Source organism: Vulpes lagopus, chromosome 8, assembly GCF_018345385.1.
Source record: "Vulpes lagopus strain Blue_001 chromosome 8, ASM1834538v1, whole genome shotgun sequence".
In the NCBI taxonomy this organism is placed as follows: Eukaryota; Metazoa; Chordata; class Mammalia; order Carnivora; family Canidae; genus Vulpes; species Vulpes lagopus.
Genome location: NC_054831.1, coordinates 92,239,875 through 92,258,153, shown reverse-complemented (window position 1 = coordinate 92,258,153; position 18,279 = coordinate 92,239,875). Strand labels below are relative to the sequence as shown.

Genomic DNA, 18,279 nt, shown 5'->3' with positions numbered 1-18,279 from the left:
TGGTAGAAAGTAGAAGGCTATATTTATATGTGGGAGTAAGTATCAGTTTACCATACAGAAAATCTGATTCCTTTTTTTTTTTTTTTAAAGATTTTATTCATTTATTTATGAGAGGCACAGAGAAAGAGGCAGAGGAAGAAGCAGGCTCCCAGTGGGGAGCCCGATGCAGGACTTGATCCTGGGACCCTGGGATCACACCCTGAGCCAAAGGCAGACACTCAACCACAGTGCCACCCAAGTGTCCCACAAAATATGATTCTTATATGGATGAATATGACTAGGTATTAAAAAGCAAAATGTAGGAATGTAAAGTGATACTTTGGAAGACTTTGGAAAATAGCTTAGCAAGTTCTTGAAAAGTTAAACATAAACTTACCACATAAACATATACCATATGACTCAGCCATTTTGCTCTTAGGTGTCTACTCATTAGGGAGGACAATTAGTCCTACTAGGCAAAAACTGAAACAACCCAATTATATCTATACTGGTGAATGGATAAATTAGATGTAGATACATGCAGTAGGATAGTATTTAGCAATAAAAAAGGAACAAAGTGCATGCTACAATGTGGATGAACCTCAAAAACATTATGCTAAGTGATAAAAGGACTTAAGAAATACCACATATTGAATGATTTCATTCACTTGAAATGCTCAGGAAAGGCAAAGCTATGTAGAAACAGAAAACATGAGTAAGGTTGCCTGGGGTTGGCCATGGGAGCAAGGGTTGAATACAAATGGGCTTGTGAGAAATGTTTGGATAATCAAAAAGTTCTAAAACTGGATGGTGGTGATGGTTATACAACTTTGTAAATTGGCCCAAATCACTGAATTATATACTTAGAGTGGATGAATTTTATGGTATGTAAACTATATACTTAAAAGTAAATAGTTTTTTTTTTCCAAAAAGGGAATGAAAATGAATTTTATAAACTGAAGTATTAAGAAAAACATTGTTTGACAAATGTAGTCATTTGGCTGATGATGAAAAGGGATTGTTTGGAGATGTGACCTTTCAGGTAAAAGGAAAAGGGTGTTTGATTTACTTTGATAAAAAAGTAAATGGAACCCTTCTCTTTTCTTTGAAATCTGTAGTTAATGCTAATACCATCAGATGTCTTAAATTTTTGCATTTCTCCATATTTCTGTACAATTGTGGATGATAGAGTATATTGCTAATAACCTTTTTGAAAAAAGGGCCTATAATGGCCTATAATTCCACATAAAAAATACATTCTTAGGAAATAATTAGAAATGAAAGCAAGGATTAGTATCTGGAAATGTTCACTCTGGCATTACATAGGGTAATCAAAGAATTAGTGATCTGGGGAGACTGGGTGGCTCAGTGGTTGAGCATCTGCCTTTGGCTTAGGTCATGACCCTGGGGTCCTGGGATCCAGTTCCATTCCTTTCTAACTAGCTGAAGTAAGGTTGGGTTTTGTTGAAAGGATATAGGGCACTCTAACAACTCCAAAATAGCAAGATCAGTGAGGCCCTCTGGCAATGGGGAGCCAAAGCCACTTTCCCATTTCTCACTTTCAAGGGCCAGGCTAGTCACTTCTCTTTTCTTTGCAGACCTGTTTTGTTCTCAGCCTCTTCAGCGAATCTTTCTTGTGCATGGTTCAGACTGCTTGCCAGCTCTGACTGAGTCAGTCTTTGTTCCAATTCCAGAATTCCCAGAGCAGAAATCTGGACGAGGTCATCTTTTTGAGCCTGATATAGATCATTGAACAAATGGTGATTTGATCTTCTCCATCCCCTTTTTGGGGTCTATGTTCAGGTTTAGTGAAAATGAAATGGTGTTGAATAATGACATTGATATAATAGATTTCATGGACTTACATGAGATTGCAAATATTATTAATTTGAAAATATTTCTGAGGCCTTCTGTGATAGAATTACTTTTCTTCACTCACACTCTCAAAAGAAGAGTGTGCATTTGTGATGGATTCCTGCTTTTTAAAAAATGTTTATTTTTTAATCATTCCTCACTAAAATCTCTGTAGTGTGGCTTCCACCCTTTCTTTCTTTCTTTTCTTTCTTTTATCTATCTATCTATCTATCTATCTATCTATCTATCTATCTAGATTTTTACTTATTTATTCATGAGAGACACAGAGAGAGACAGAGGCAGAGACCCAGCAGAGGGAGAAGCAGGCTCCATGCCGGGAGCCCGATGCGGGACTCGATCCCAGGACTCCAGGATCGCGCCCTGGGCCAAAGGCAGGTGCCAAACCGCTGAGCCACCCAGGGATCCCCTATTTTAGAAAAGATTTTATTTATTTGAGAGAGAGAAAATGAGTACGCAAGAGACAGAGAGAGAGAGAGAGAGAGAGAGAGAGAGCCTGAGTAGAGGGGAGGAGCAGAGGGAGAGGAAGAAGCAGGCTCTCCCGTTGGGCAGGGGGCTCAATGTGAGGCTAGATCCCGGCACTCCAGGATCATAGCCCAAGCTGAAGGCAGATACTTAACTGACTGAGCCACCCAGGCGCACCCCCTGCCCTCCTTTTCCTTATTACCATTTTTACTAAGTCTGGCCCTTGAAAATGTATTGGGTGTTGTGGATGCATCACCACCTCCTGAGGTGCTTTCTCTGGATTTGGCCTCAGTGATGTAACTCTCTCCTTTCTTCACCCTCCAGATCTGACTCAGTGGATCTTCCTCCTGTGCTCATCCCTTTAGTGTTGCCGCTGCTTTGTGCCTCACCCTGCACTTCATTTCATTTCATATCCGTCCTGGAGTTTTTTACCTCTGTGGCTTCAGAGATGCTTACGTGCCAAAACTTCTGTCTTTACCATACACCTTCTACTGGGTTCTATGGTAACCACTGGCTTTTTGAATATCATCAGAGCTTCTCTTTTGAACCTTCATAGCTTTTTGTACCTTTTTATTCTCTGCTGCACTTATGTATTGTGCCTTATTCAACTTTGTATTCCTGGTAGCACCTACTAGAATTCTTTGACAGTGGATTCACTCAATATTTTCCCATTTATATATTCTTGTTTTTTAAAATAGGCTAATTATACTTGCATGGAATTTAATTTTATTTCCTTCCTATCCTAAAAAAAATACCCACAAACTTTTTTTCCAAATCTAAAAATAATTTCCAACATAGTTGTTTTGGTCAAAGGGAAAAAAAACCCAACTTAGTGGATGTGCTTGTTAAGAAAAATTTTCAATATATTTCGGTCTATTAATAAGAATTTTTCCTGAGAATAAGGACATAAAGCCTACTGCATTTTTAAAAAAGATTTATTTATTCATGAGACACACACACACACACACACACACACACACACACACAGAGGCAGAGACACAGGGAGAGGGAGAAGCAGGTTCCATGCAGGGAGCCCGACATGGGACTCGATCCTGGGTCCCCAGGATCATGCCCTGGGCTGAAGGTGGTGCTAAACCACTGAGCCACCTGGGCTGCCCCCTACTGCATTTTGGATGCTGATCATATGTGGATTTAATTTCTATACTAGATATCTTGTCTTACTACAAAAGAAAGAAATCATGGAAAAATTCAATTCCAAAATGTGCAATAGAGATAGAAAGTTTCCTTTGTTATGTTATAGAGTTATTGCAAGTAGAATTGAACTGTAGAAATGATGGTTCTTTGTGAATACAAAATAAATTTGCTCATGGGTTAAGAATATGGCTGTTGGTTGAAGGATGAACATCTAGTTATTGTAGAGAGCAGGCAGCAACTGATGTCACAGATCTGCTTATTAGCCTCCACAGTATATGCTGCTTGTGTACAAGATGTTTGTGCTGCAGCTGTGGTATCTGTATTAAAGGCTTGGGCATTTCGCCCTATTCCTCTGAATGCAATTTGGTGAATCAGAGAATAGTCTGGAATCAAACATGGAGGTAGTATAAGTATCAGTTAGCAAAGTCAGTTCTAGTTTATTTATTTATTTGTAATCATAACTCTTACTAGAAGTATACTTCGGGAGCCTTGTGAACATCTTAAAGACTTGTAATGGGTTGCCACTCTTGACAATTGGTTTAACACAAAGATAGAAACTTTGGTGTATGTATTTAGGGTATAGATGAGAAACAGAAAGATAAATAAAAGAACTAGGAATGTGCTTCTTTTCATTTAGCTTCTGGAGATAGAACATATTTGATATTTACATTAAGGACACTCAGGCAGAGTGGTAGAGTTGTGTTTGTCTCCCAGCCTTTGGGATTTTAGTGGAGTTAATGAAACTTTTAAATGGTCATTAAGACTTGGAGCTTCATAGAAAGAACACTTGAACATACAGTGAGTATGGTAGCTTGTGATTATGGCATTACTGCTGGGAAAATGGATCTTCGAGGGAGAGAATCTTCCACACTTGGATACGTCTTGACACAGACCTCATGTTGAAGGTTTCTGCTAACTAGATTTGTAGTTGGTATGCTGCATATTAATCAGTATGTCTACTTCTGTGAAGTAAAGGAGAACTGAATTCTTAAAGCTGACTTGCAGGGAAAAGACCTTTTAGGAGGTGAGTGTAAGACCTAATCCTGAGGGAAAACACGAATGAAAACAGAACTGTGTTTTGGTGTTTTTGTGCTTGACTTCGTTGTCTGTTTTTCTCAAACTTGGTTTAAGTTCAGGTCTTTTTCACAGCAGCTCTAAACTTGGTATAGATGGTACAGAAGTAAGTGGATAGCACATTATTTAGATACTCTGATAGTTTTGCCACGACCTTGTCCTGTCTACATGTGGTAGTAACATAGAGACAAAATGGGTAATGTCAAAAAGCTGTTTTACTTTTGGAAGGAAAATGCGTGACAAATTGGTTTGGGAATAGGTTGAAAAACCCTCTGAACGGCAAACAAGAGCATAAGAAGCAATTTTTTTTTTTTTTTTGTCTTCTCTAAAATCCATTTAGTGTGTTTGGGCAGAAACAAAGGAAAGAAGATACTCCTAGTTAAATTGGTTAAGCATCGTTCCTCTTCCTACCTTAATCTAAACTGTAATCTTTCTAACTTCTGTTGCATGCATTGCTGCATTCCTTTTTATGTGTGCTCTTATTTATTTTCATGGCAAATGCATTTTTAAACAGTCTCTGGGATAATTATTGCCATTAATTAATTTTCATATTACCATTTTAATGATATTTTCATTTATTCCTTTTGCTAGCTGGATTGCCTTTTGCAATTCTTACTTCAAGGCATACCCCCTTCCAACGAGGAATATTCTGTAATGATGAGTCCATCAAGTACCCTTACAAAGAAGACACCATACCTTATGCGTTATTAGGTGGAATAATCATTCCATTCAGTATTATTGTTGTAAGTCAAATCCACTTTTCCAAGTTTATCACTTTTGGGCAGTTGGCTTAATTTTGTGTTAATCTGTTAATTATTGAATGCATAAATGTCCAAAACTATGTTTTTTAACCTTTAATTGAGCATGTTATTTGATTAAGATCTCAGCTATTTTAAATGGGACCAGAGGAATAACAGTGTATAATTAGAAGAACCTTACTGAAGGTGTGTAGCTTTTATGCTAATCTTTTCCAAGTCACTGTGATTTTAAAACACTAATTTGGTGTTATTGCAGCACATGCATAGACACATGTTACAGCAGTATGTTTTTAGCCTACTTTATATGTAGGGTATTATTTTGTAATTTGTGAAATCTGTGTGTATGTACCTACTTTCTAGTTGCCGAGTTCTAAAAAATAAAAATAACTAATGTTAAGTCTTCATTCTAACCCATGTTAAAGAATTATTAGATAATGCCAGAAACTAGAGAGAGAAGCCAAAATTTCTATATATAATCAGCAGTGAATACAAGAGGATTTTTGCTAGTTCTGAAAAATAATAGTAACTATTTGCTTTTAGGATTTTAGGTGGGAATCATTAGAGATTGTGCTCCAAGGAGATGGCTTCAAGGGATTGGCTCAGATTATAATTTCTTGACTGAGAGAGTCTATGATTTAAAATAGCTGTACGCTCCATGGCTTGTAAAAGGCGAAAGATTTATACGATCTGAAAAGAAACCAGAGTATGCTCCATGGCTTGTAAAAGAAGATTTATATTGGTTAAAAGTAGAAAATACGGTCCCATCCAGGAGATAGGCCAATAAGATGACATATATGTCTTGTCTTTTTTGGTACTTATTGAAAAAGAAACTTTAATTTAGAATTTTAATTTTTTTTTAGGATTTTATTTATTCATGAGAGACAGAAGCAGAGACATGGGCAGAGGGAGAAGCAGGCTCTCCATGGGGAGCCTAATGCAGGACTCAATTCTAGGACCTTGGGGTAACACCGTGAGCCGAAGGCAGATATTCAACCACTGAGCCACCCAGGCATTCCTAGAATTTTAATGTTTTATTCAAGAATGATCACAGCTCCTTATAGGCATCGAGAATTAATGAACTCATTATTTGTGGTACATAATTAATAAAAGAAAACCTCTCTCATAAACATGTTTGTTTTATGAGACTGTGAGCTCCTGGAGGGCAGAGTTGGTGCTTTGTTCATCTTAGCAGCCTTGCTGCCTGCCACTGAGCTGGGCATGGTGGAGCCTGGCATGTCAGAGCCTGGCATGTCCTAGGTGCTGGAATGAAATGGGAGTAATTACATAGTAACATTGGTTGGCTCTCCTACAGTATGGTGAAGTTTTAAGAAATCAGATCCCTTTAATCTAGACAAATATTTACACTGAATTTTTACTATGAAAAGAAAGAAAGCCAAGCCTATGATTGTTCCTTTAAGAGCACAGTAAGAGTAGAGTTTTTTTTTCTTTTAAAGTATGTGTGTTTCTGAGATACTATTTGAATTTTAAAATTTTAATAGGATAGTTAGCTGCAAATACAGTTGCCCCTTGAGCAAGTTGGGGTTAAAGGATACTGACACCTGGTGTGGCCAGAAATCTGAGTTATAATTTTTGACTCACCAAAAACTTTACTAATAGCCTACTGTTGCCTGAAAGCTTACTGATAAAGAGTCAACACATATTTTCTGTGTTCCATGTATTATACAATAAAGTAAGCTTGAGAAAAGAAAATGTTATTAAGAAAATCATAAAGATAATCCATTTTCAGTACTGTATTGTATTCATAAAAAAAAATCCGTGTATAAGTGGACCCACTAGGTTCAAACCCATGCTGTGAAGGATCAACTGTAGTAGCTGAGTTCATAAAAGATTCTCCCTTGGGCACTCAAACAGTGCTGCAGGTGGACTTGTCTTTCAATTCTCCTTGACTTCGTGTCTCAGTAACAAGGAAGCTGCACAAACAAAGCTCCAGCAATCCACGACAGACCAGAGGCCTGCAGCAGGACGGGGCCTAGCACCAAGTGTGTGCGTGTAGCCTGTGCACGTGCAGGGCCTGACAAAACCCTCCATTAGCAAGAACTTGTCATTGATACTTCATTAATTTGTAAGTTTTGACTATTTCATCATGAGCTGTGATACTCATGTGATACTTCATTAATTTGTAAGTTTTGACTATTTCATCATGAGCTGTGAGAAAGTTATCTTTATGTTGAATACAACAAGTAAATTGAGTGTAGGTTTCTTAAAAAAGAACAGACTCTTTAAGGTGCTATGAAAGTACGATTTTCACATCAATCATATTAACCACTGCACTAGGCAGTAGCTTTATACACTAATTTAAAAAAAATTAACTCCTTTCAGGCAGCATTTGGTTAAACATGTAAATAAATGCTTAGTTTTATTTACTAGAAAGTGAATCAGTTCCTTAAAAAAAAATTGGGATCATGATTCAGACTTCATGCTAGGCCTTTGATGTGGCTTTCAGATGATCCAAAGATACATAAAGTGATGGAGCCTGGTGGAGAACCAGAGTTAATTAATATAGTTTCTCAGAAGCCAAGGGAGAATTTCAATAAGGAGAAATGATCAGTGGTGTCAAATATTGTGAGGAGTTGAGGTAAATGAGAGTTGATAAATACCTATACAATCTGACAAGACCATTTTGACTTTGGAAAAGATTCAGTAGAATAAAGAGAATGAAGGTAGTAAGAGAAATTTAAAGAGTGGAAGTACACCAGTGATTTTAGACTACATTTGTGGGAAGGTGAGCCCTGAATGGGAGGCACATAATATGTGGACAATGCAGAGATGTATAAAATCATCTTGGTTGATGGAGCTATAAAGGAGATGGTGAGAAAATATCTTGGTGCATAGGTTTTAAATGGTTGAATTACATGGATTTGGGTAATTACTATCTTTAATCTTCAAAAGTATTTTGTTTTAGTCCCTCAAACATTATCTTTTGTTCTTTAATAATAATTTATCCTATCTTTGGAGTGTAAATAATGCATAGCAAGTGATCCCAGCTCTAAGATGAGTCTACAGTCAGCTTAAGAGTGGACTTGACCAAAGGCTAATAAGCATTGACATTAATGGTTCAAACGGCAGGAAAAGGTATTTAAATGAAACAAAAATATGGCTGTCATGTATAGTGAAATGCTTAGATACATCCCTGCATTTAATTTAGAAAATCAATTTAGAATTTGTCTATTGTCTATCTCAGTGAGGATGGAGGACATAATAAAAAATGATATACATTGACCTAGGTTTGGTCAGTGTTAGAGTCCCCTGCCCTTCCCCAGCATTAAGGGTAAAGTTTCTGCTTATAGTACCTCTGTCAGTCAATTGGTCTTCAGTGCCCAGTGCTCTGAATTCTCCTAGCGAATTGACTTTCTGTTCTCAGTGTTAGGAATCATGTTTTGGGTGGCCCTAAAGAATGATCATTATGCCTATGGAAGACTCCTAAAATTCAACAATTGGAAAATAGTTGGGTGCTTATGCAAAAAGAACAGCTGACAGCTGAAGTGTGGGAGTTCCAGCTGCTTGAATTGTGGTTGATTAATATACTTGGTATATATTTTAGATGATCAAAGAGCAACTCCATAATGAAACATGAGAGAAATCCTTTCTGCTCATCTGTGAAGGCAGTTGCTGGGACACCTTAACACTCAGAGGAGACAATATATACTTTATTACAGGGTGACTGGAGGGCGTTGGGAGAACAATTACAGAGGTGCACAATTACAGAGGTGCATATGGTTTTTGTCTCCTGAGAGACCTCTTCTCAGAAAAGGATCTGATTCAGTCATTCACATTAATCACTGTAATGAGGAATATGTTTCTATGGGGCTTAATGTTTAAACCAAGGGTGTTTACCTTTTACCCAAGAGGCACCCCTTTCAATTAAAATTTATGAACCACCTACTATGTTTGAGTCCATTGTGGTAGTGCTAGCTTTTTATTCAATGACTAAAACTTGATTCTTGCTTTTGTGGGATTCATAGACTTGTCCAAATTTTATCACTCTATTTATGGAGCCATGGAGCCAGATGAAGAATTTTTGGTGTTAGATTCTTAAAATCTCTTTCAGGAAGCAACTATTTATTTTACCTACAATAAGGCTCACCGTGAAGATAATTAATCTTCACTAAATGGATGAAGCAGGGAAAGTAGTACATATCTTAAGAAAAACTTTGTGACTTGTATCTCCTTACTTCCCCCAACATAAGCAAGCTGATTCTTCTGTTCAACTATTTATTTTGGTCTGTGAATTTATCAAGTATTGGGAAGCCATTTTTATGCCTTTAAATTCATTACACTGGCACATGCTGATACACACTCTGCCTGAAGGCTTTGTCTCTACTTACAGTGAAAACTAAAGCCAGTGAAAAATAAAGAGGAAACTTGAGATGATTTCTTGGAGGAGGAGAGCATCAAATGTGTGTTTGGTCTATTAATGAGACTTGTTAAGAAAGACAGGCCTAGAGGTCTGGAGCAGCTGGACTGGGAGGCTCTGTCAGCTAATTTCTGCCCTCTGTACCCTTTGGCCTCAGTGTTAGATCGCTGCTTTAATATTAGTTTACTCTCTGAAACGATTTTACTTTTTAGAATATGATGGATGTTTTTCTTTCAGAGGAATGTTTGATAGAAATGAAGACACTGCCAGATAAAAGTACGTACATAAGGGATACTCTAGGAAAGTTTGTGTTCTTTGAACATACCATGATTTTTGTCATCCATGATACACCATTGACTACTTACTAAAACTCATTTGAATACAAGAAAAGAAATAAGGTCTTATTGTTTCAGGTCGGCTTTGAAATTATTGTGGCCATTGCTTTGTAAGCATTATCCACACTTGATCTGAACCTTTTTTCATGGTTTAGAATTAGATATCCTGACTACTTTTGCAAATGAAAAATGGGAGGTGTTGTTAAAATAAAGATTTTATTGTGACTTACCATTTTCTTTTCTATTTTTTATTTTGTTTAAAGTGCCCAGTTGCTCTTTTAACATATTATTTTTCTGTTTCTTTTTCAGATGATTGTTGGAGAAGCCCTGTCTGTTTACTATAACCTCTTGCACTCGAATTCCTTTATCAGGAATAACTACATAGCCACTATTTACAAAGCCATTGGAACATTTTTATTTGGTGCAGCTGCTAGTCAGTCCCTGACTGACATTGCCAAGTATTCAATAGGCAGACTGCGGCCTCACTTCCTGGATGTTTGTGACCCAGACTGGTCAAAAATCAACTGCAGTGTTGGTTACGTTGAAAACTACATATGTCAAGGGAATGCACAAAAAGTGAGGGAGGGCAGGTGCGTGTTAAATCTTCAATGTTTGTTTTATTTTGTGTATTCTTGGAAAAAAAGGTTTCAGAGATGGATGAGCTATCCACTAGCTTAGAGCAGCTAGTGTAATCACTGGGAGGTGAATTGAGATTATATTTTGACCTGTTATCTCTACTTACTCTTTTTCTCCCTTTTATCCCTACCTTCTATGTAAGAGCATTTTAATGCAGGTCTTTCCATCTCCAATGAATAATAATGTAAAATAAATGTCATATGTCCTATAGTGCAGGGCCAGTAAACTTTTTCTTAAGGTACCAGAGAGTAAATATTTTAGGATTTGTGGGCCATTTGGTTAATTTGACAACTGTCCAGCTCTGCTGTTGTACCAGGAAAAAACAACCATAGACAATCCTTGAACGAATGGGTGTGGTTATGTTCCAATAAAAGTTTATTAACAGAAATAGTTGCTGCTCCAGGGTTATAGTTGGCTGACTTTTGATGTAGGCCAGCTGTGCATCAAGTTCTGCTCTATCTCTCAGTATTCTTAGGGTATATTTTTTATAAGAAAACTTCATATCCTGACAGCTTAGGTCTTCAGGTTGCTGCCTTCTAATAATACCCTTGTTGGGCTCCTTTCTATACCTGGAGCACTATTAGGCAGGAATGAAATAGAATGTTTGGAACCCAAAAAGTCCAACCCCTTTAATGTATATAGATAAGAAAGAAGAGGCTCAGTAATATTAAATAAAGCCATTAGGGTCACCTGGGTGGCTCAGTTGGTTAAGTGTCTGCCTTTGACTCAAGTCATGATCCCAGGGTCCTGGGATCAAACTCCTTGTAAGTCTTTCCTGCTTCTTCCTCACCCCCACCCCTTCCCCAGCTCATTCTCACTCGCTTTCTCTCTTTCTTGAATAAATAAAATCTTAAAAAATAAAAATAAATAAGTCCACTAATTAGTAGGAGAGCCAGTTACCCATCTCAAGTCTCAGAATTGTCAGCCTTATCTTTTCTATATAATTGACATATTTTAAGATAGCTATCACTTTACCTTAGTCATTCACCATCCAACAAATACTTTGGGCAAAACATCGTTGTGCCTTTTTTTTTTTTTTTTTAAGATTTTATTTATTCTTGAGAGACACACACAGAGAGAGAGGCAGAGACAGGCAGAGGGAGATGCAGGTTCCCTGCAAGGAGCCTGATGTGCCACTCGATCCCAGGACCCCAGGATCATGACCTGAGCCAAGGCAGATGCTCAATCCCTAAGCAACCCAGGTGCCCCTGGGTAAAACATCCTTTGAGTGTTCTTTATACATGATTCTCAAGCATTTCATTGTCCTTATTATAAGCTGCACAGGCCTTGTAGTAGCCCTCAATTTTTGCATTTAGTGGTAATGAAAAAATACTTTAAGTATTCACTGTGGTGTGCCTGAGATCCAGCAGTGAACTAGAATGATCTTCATGGAGTTTAGGCTAGCACAGAGAACTTAGATTAAATTAGTGAGGGCAGTGGAGGAGAACCTCTTTGTTGATACAAAGGCCAGAGAATAGAGAGGCTGTTGAATTGGCAAGCTTTGAGGTGATCATTGGAGAACCGATAGGGTTATAAAATTTTAATGAATGAAGGAGGGGGAAGTGACTAATGCAGTAGTATTGTTGATTTGAGTTTAGGTAAGCAAGCATTTTTTAAGAGGGCTAAGGGAAAAATGGTCCAGAAATGGCATTGAAGAGTTAGGAACTTAAAAATACCAGCACTGGGCACTAAGGGTGTGGGATGCGGAGATCTCATGCTTTGCTCTCCTAGCACTACAGTGTCCTGGAGAAATGTCTCATTTTAATGACTAGGGGATGTAGTAGCCTTCGGTCAAGAGGTTGAAGACTCAGGGAAATATAGAGGACTGTCCATGCCTCTGTCTCTAGTAATCTCTTCTGCATCACCCAAGCTCTAATGTTTTCTCTTGGCCAAGGAATTTAAGAAAGTCAGGTGATGATAATTTAAGAAAGTCAGTTTTTCTAAACTCTAGAAAATATTATTATAAATGATTCTTTAAGAACACAGATTCCTCATACGTGTATTGTTTCTCTGGTTCAGTGGGTACATACATTTTGGCTCAGAATTTTCTTGTAACAGTTTATCTTACTGAGAGATTTAACTTTCTTACATGATCCATTTGAACAAATTATGAAATATAATTTCTTTTAAATGGCATAAATGTGATTACATTTCCCAGTCCATATATGACCTATTACGTATCTCTTGTATATCTAAATTGGCCAACACGTACTCTGATGGTACTTTTGATGTAAATATATGTAGGGTTTTTACCCATTACCCTTTAAAGTTTCTTTAGCAATCCACATTTTCAGTGAGAACTGTCGATAAGCATTGGGGTTCTGAAGGAAGAAGGAAAATCAAACCTAGAAATGAAAATTTAAAACTGTGTCTTCTGAGAAAAATGGGATTTCTATTAGTGTTTCCAGAATGAGTTAGTGGTTACCAGTTTCAGAGCTTTGTAACTTTGGTGCATAACTGTTTTTGCATTGCTGTTCTGTTGTGGAGCATAATTTGGTTGGAGTCGGGCTTTCCTATTTCTTTTCTCTTGAATTTTTTAAGTCGGGGTGCCAGAAATGCAAAAACATTTCAGTCTAGACATTGTAATATATTAGGAGTGTAGTGTAATCTCCTTTATTTTGTTTCCACAGCCTGCCCCCTGTACATTTATTTTAATTATAAAATTATAATGCTTGAATTGGAGAGAAGGGAACATAAGCACCCAAAATGAGTCATTTTTGTTGACTATAAATGAGTCAGAGTTACATCTGAGGGTGAGAGTACTCTCCTACAATTTTGACTTTTGGTCTTGATTTTTTCCCCCATTCATTCTCTTATTTTCTTCTATTCCTCTCTCTGCCCTTCCTGCATATGTGCGTGCTCTTGTGCTCTCCTCTCATTGATGTCAGAGGACTTGTACCAGGGTTCATTTGTGGTTCTGAGTCCTAAACATAGAAGTGAGAACATACATGGACTGTAGTAGCATACTTCATAATATCCAGAGAGCTCATATTCGTTGTTTAAAATTAATACCTGGGAATTTACTGTAAATGAAAAGGGGCTGTACTCATCTAGCTGCTCTTGCTTATGCCAGTGAGATTAGCATTACTTTGTGAAAAAAAAAAAAGTTACTAAAGAGTCTCTTTAGAGATGATTTATGCCAGCAGCTCTCAAATGTTAGTGGTTTATTAGAAGTACCTGGAGGGCTTGTTAAAACACATTTCTACGTGTCATCTTCAGGTGTTTAATTCAGGAAGAGGGGGTGAGGGGTGAGAATATATATTTCTGACACACTCCCAGATGCTGCTGTCTTTGTGCTTGATCTCAGGACCACACTTTGAACCAGTGCTTTATATCCCCTGGATGATGGGAACACGGCCTCTCATGCTGTTATCTCAGGATATTCGGCAGGGTGAATTTAAGATTGTGCACAACTAGCTGTGTTACTGAATGATCTATCATTACCACTAACTCAAGAACCGAGCGGGTGAGCCTTGGTGCTACTGGGGCGAATTGCTCTGTGCCAGGGAATCCTGAGGCAGGGTGGACAAATCAGAAGCACAGCTCCTGGCTGGGTTTGCCAGCACCGTTGCAGAATAAACTTGGATAAACGGTTGTAAGGAAAGGCAGTAACTCGAGATGGTGGTTTCGAAAAGAGAAAGGGAGAAGTTTAGGGTGCTTGGTAGCAGGCTCAAGCATTAACAACTGGCCTCTCCACCAGCAAGATGGACACCTTCAGCGTTATAGGGAAAGGTGGGGTGGGATATGTGCAAGAGAGTGGGCAGGGAGTGCATGATCACGGGTGAGGGGGTCAGTATGTGTTCAGCCCAAGATCATGGGCAGGGAAGGGGATGTGTGGGATGTGCGGTCTAGGCATTCCACTGCTATCAGGGCTTTTCTGGTCTGGCAGTTGGGATGTTCGGGTGTTTGCAAAATGTCTTTGTCAATACCTTGAGAAAGTTTGATAAGAAATAAGCACAATGGGTTTTCGTTGAAGCATTGGTTAAGAGGTCTTGCCTATTCCTGGTTTTAACTGTTGGAGCCTGTAGTTGATCAAGAGAGCTTGATAACAGTTGCTCTATTTGTGATACTACACAAATGTGATAGTGATACTACATACAGTATAGAAACTTGTCTTCTCTAAGTGATTCACTTTTTTCTTTTTTCTGGCAATTTATTTATTTATTTATTTATTTATTTATTTATTTATTTATTTCTGGCTTTTATTTAAATTACATTGATTTAAGCATAGACTCAGTGTTCCTGATCAATTCTGAGTGACTGACTGGTCTTTGTCTGTATAAATCAGATATTCAATATAAAGTTATTTCTTTTGGATTTTGGCAGCTTTGTGTTACTTAGCTGTTTAATTGTGATATGTTTGGTTGAATGTGATAAATAATTTTCCTTTTGCCTTTTTTATTTTTTTTTTATTTTTATTTTTTTTCTTTTTGCCTTTTTTAAATGCAACCCCCATGTAGGTAAAATGAAGCTGAATTTCGAGGAGGACCTTCTACAGTAGTGAAAATCCATTATAATTAGACTGACTAGCTGTGGTATTAAGTACTTTGAGAGAAAAGCTGCTTCTTTGTGGTCTAATTGTAGACATTACTGGACACTTTATGCTTTCAGAAAGATTTATTCAGGTTTATCTATACTTCCTGTGTGTGTATATGTCGGTAAGCTAGAAATCAACCTTAGGTTTTAGTCTTCTATCTACCTGGAAATAGCAACATATAGACTGAGAAAGGGGGTTCTTTTAAAAGATCCTTCACCCTGTGAATGGACATTAGCTATTAGCATATGTAAAAGGAATTGGACTTGAAGGGCAGCAGCACTTTCCACCTCCTCTGTTCTCAATATTAACACATGACACTTAGGTTGTAGCTGTGACTATCTCCTCACCCCCTTGCTGACTCTTTTTGCCCCAGTGTTTCTGATCCTTTAGTCACTTTGGAATCATGTGGAGAGTTTGTTAAAGTATAGATAGCTGGGCCTCACCCCTAGAGTTTCTGATTCAGTGAGTCTGAATGCCAGGGAGCCCAAGAATTTCCGTTCCTAAAATATTCCCAGATGCTGCTGTAGCTGCTGACCTGAGAATCACACCTTCAGCCTATCCATGAAGTTACTAAATCCAGCTACTATCTATTGCTGTTAAGTCCTAGACACTGTGGGAGGTGTGCATGTTGCTCTCGTCGTGCTCACTACACGAGCTGAGACATGTTTGGAGATTGTGTGTGTGACATATGTGCCTTGAAAGAGTAAAGATCAACAATGAAGTCAAAGGGTGGTAATACTGCTTCTAGTAGAAGAGGCATTTTGGAGGATGAGTAAGGTTTGAATGTGTAGAATTAGGATGGGGTATGTCTCAGCCTCCAGGGAGCAGCAGCATCAGAGGCAGGCAGGCTAGAGGCTTAAGGTATGCAGGCAATGTTTTATTATTAGACTGAGTTTCAGTAAAACCAGTATGATTTTCTGATTTTTGTCTGTTGATTGTTTGTTAATGTATAAGGCAATTTGGGGCATTTAAGGCTAAGGAAACTTCTTTGTTTAGAAATAAAAATGAACTTACACCACATATGTAGTTAAATAGCTGTATACATTCTCATGCATACTTTTGATTTATTAGCCTGTTGCATTTATACATTCCATATAATTTTGTTTTCATGTGGAATAAAAGCAAAAGATTTTTTCTTCCTTGAAATTTGAGTTGGTGCCTGATTCTCTTTCCTAAATGCAGAATGAGTTGATTTGAGATATGACTTTATTTTGGTTGAGGTGTAGACTTGCAGAGACAAGATCCTTTCTTTACTCTCAGTGACTTCCTGCCATTATCTATTGGTAAAGACACACACACACACGCGCGCACACACACACACACACATCATTTATTTTTTTAAAAACAAATACCCCCCTCTGCCCACCGTCCCAACCCTCGAAGTTTAGATGTTTGGCCTTTCATGCCATCCTTCTCCTTATTTAATTTATTTTATTTTATTTTATTTTATTATTTTATTTAATTTTTTTATTTATGAGAGACAGAGAGGCAGAGACATAGGCAGAGAGAGAGAAGCAGGTTCCCTGCGGGGATCACAATCCAAGCCAAAAGGAGATGTTCAACCACTAGGCCATGCAGGTGCCCTTCTACCGCATTTTTAAATGGTAGTTTAGGGAATTAATTATGAACAAAGATAACTTTTGGTGCTTCTTGAAACTGTCCTTTTCTTCTTAGTTTTGAGTTAGAATATAGGTCTGGCAGTGGATATAGTAAGATGAAAGAGATTCCTAGGTTTAGATAAGCAGTGCTGTTAAATTTCTTTTTTAAAGATTTTATTTATTTATTCATGAGAGACACAGAAAGAAAGAGGCAGAGACATAGGCAGAGGGAGAAGCAGGCTCCATGCAGGGAACCTGACATGGGACTTGATCCCCGGTCTCTAGGATCACGCCCTAGGCCGAAGGCAGTGCTAAATCGCTGAGCCACCCGGGCTGCCCTGTACATTAAATGTTAATAAGCTACTAAATCACATGAACACATCGTTAGCTGATTACTTCTTTTTTTTTTTTTTTCCAGCTGATTACTTCTAATGGTGCTTTGTACCTTCACCTTAGAACTCTTAAATTTCACATTGCCAACTTTGAAATATGAAAAAAAAGTTGCATACAGTACTTTTTTCAGATTAAAATATAATGGAGTAATATAAAGCTTGAGTTTCCATTCAAATAAATGGAAGAGAATTCAGTATTTTCATTTAATTAGAAAACAAATATTTTTATTGAGAGGTAGGATGTCAGTTGAATTTGTGAATAGTAAAACAAACCTGATGTATGGACTGTGTTGTCTCATTATTCAGAGATCACTGAAATCTGTCTTCGTGTGATTCTTAATGGGAACATTCATAAATGTTTTTCTGTTTTAAGTAGGCTTTGTAATAAGAAAACAGGAAAAGCATCAGCATTCATTTGTTGTGACCATTTCCACAAAGTGCCCAAACTGTTGACTTCATCCCAAGTGTACTCCTACTCACGCTCAAAATTACCTTTCTTCTCATTCCTCTCCCCTTGCCATTCAAAGTGTGGTCCTGTGATCTGACCAGTAGGATGGACATCACCTGGGAGCTTGGTAGAGAGGTATAATCTTGGACCCCACCTCTGGTCTACTCAACAAACTCCATTTTATGGAATAAATGAGTTTATATTGGCCCTGGAGAGCTAGATTATGGGATTGGTTAACCTTTTTCTTTTATGTTTGTATCCTGTTAACCATGATTTTTTCTTACATTGCAGCTGTAGTGTTTTGCTTTTGAAATAATGTTTAGAAGTTTACAAAGGGTAGTTTTCAAGATTTTTTGGTTTACTGAAGGATAGAATTGAGTCCTTTAAAAATGGAGAAAAGTCTTCCTATAGGTATTAGAAAGTAGGATTCAGGCAATACCTAAAACCTTTTTTCCTTGTCATCCCTTGTTTTTTATTTTGTCTTTTTTTGCCCACTTATATTTGCTTTGAGAATGCTTTTTTTAAAAAAAAAGTATGTTTAAGATTTTATTTAAAAAAATTAAAAAGAAAAAAGATTTTATTTTTAAATAATCTCTGTATCCAGCACAGGGCTTGAACTCACAACCCCAAGATCAAGAGTCGCATGCTCTACATG

The 18,279-nt window shown here is 37.6% G+C and overlaps 1 protein-coding gene across 2 annotated transcripts in view; it reads left to right on the top strand.

The window, feature by feature from the left end:
- Positions 1 to 18,279, top strand: part of PLPP1 (phospholipid phosphatase 1) — a 92,428-nt gene that overhangs the window by 52,570 nt on the left and 21,579 nt on the right. The window contains exons 2-3 of one of the 2 annotated variants that reach the window (XM_041765633.1): positions 5,137 to 5,288; positions 10,323 to 10,603. In XM_041765633.1, coding sequence (XP_041621567.1) covers positions 5,137 to 5,288; positions 10,323 to 10,603 — 433 coding nt within the window. The remainder of the gene's footprint in view (positions 1 to 5,136; positions 5,289 to 10,322; positions 10,604 to 18,279) is intronic. The other variant, XM_041765632.1, reaches the window with a different exon arrangement.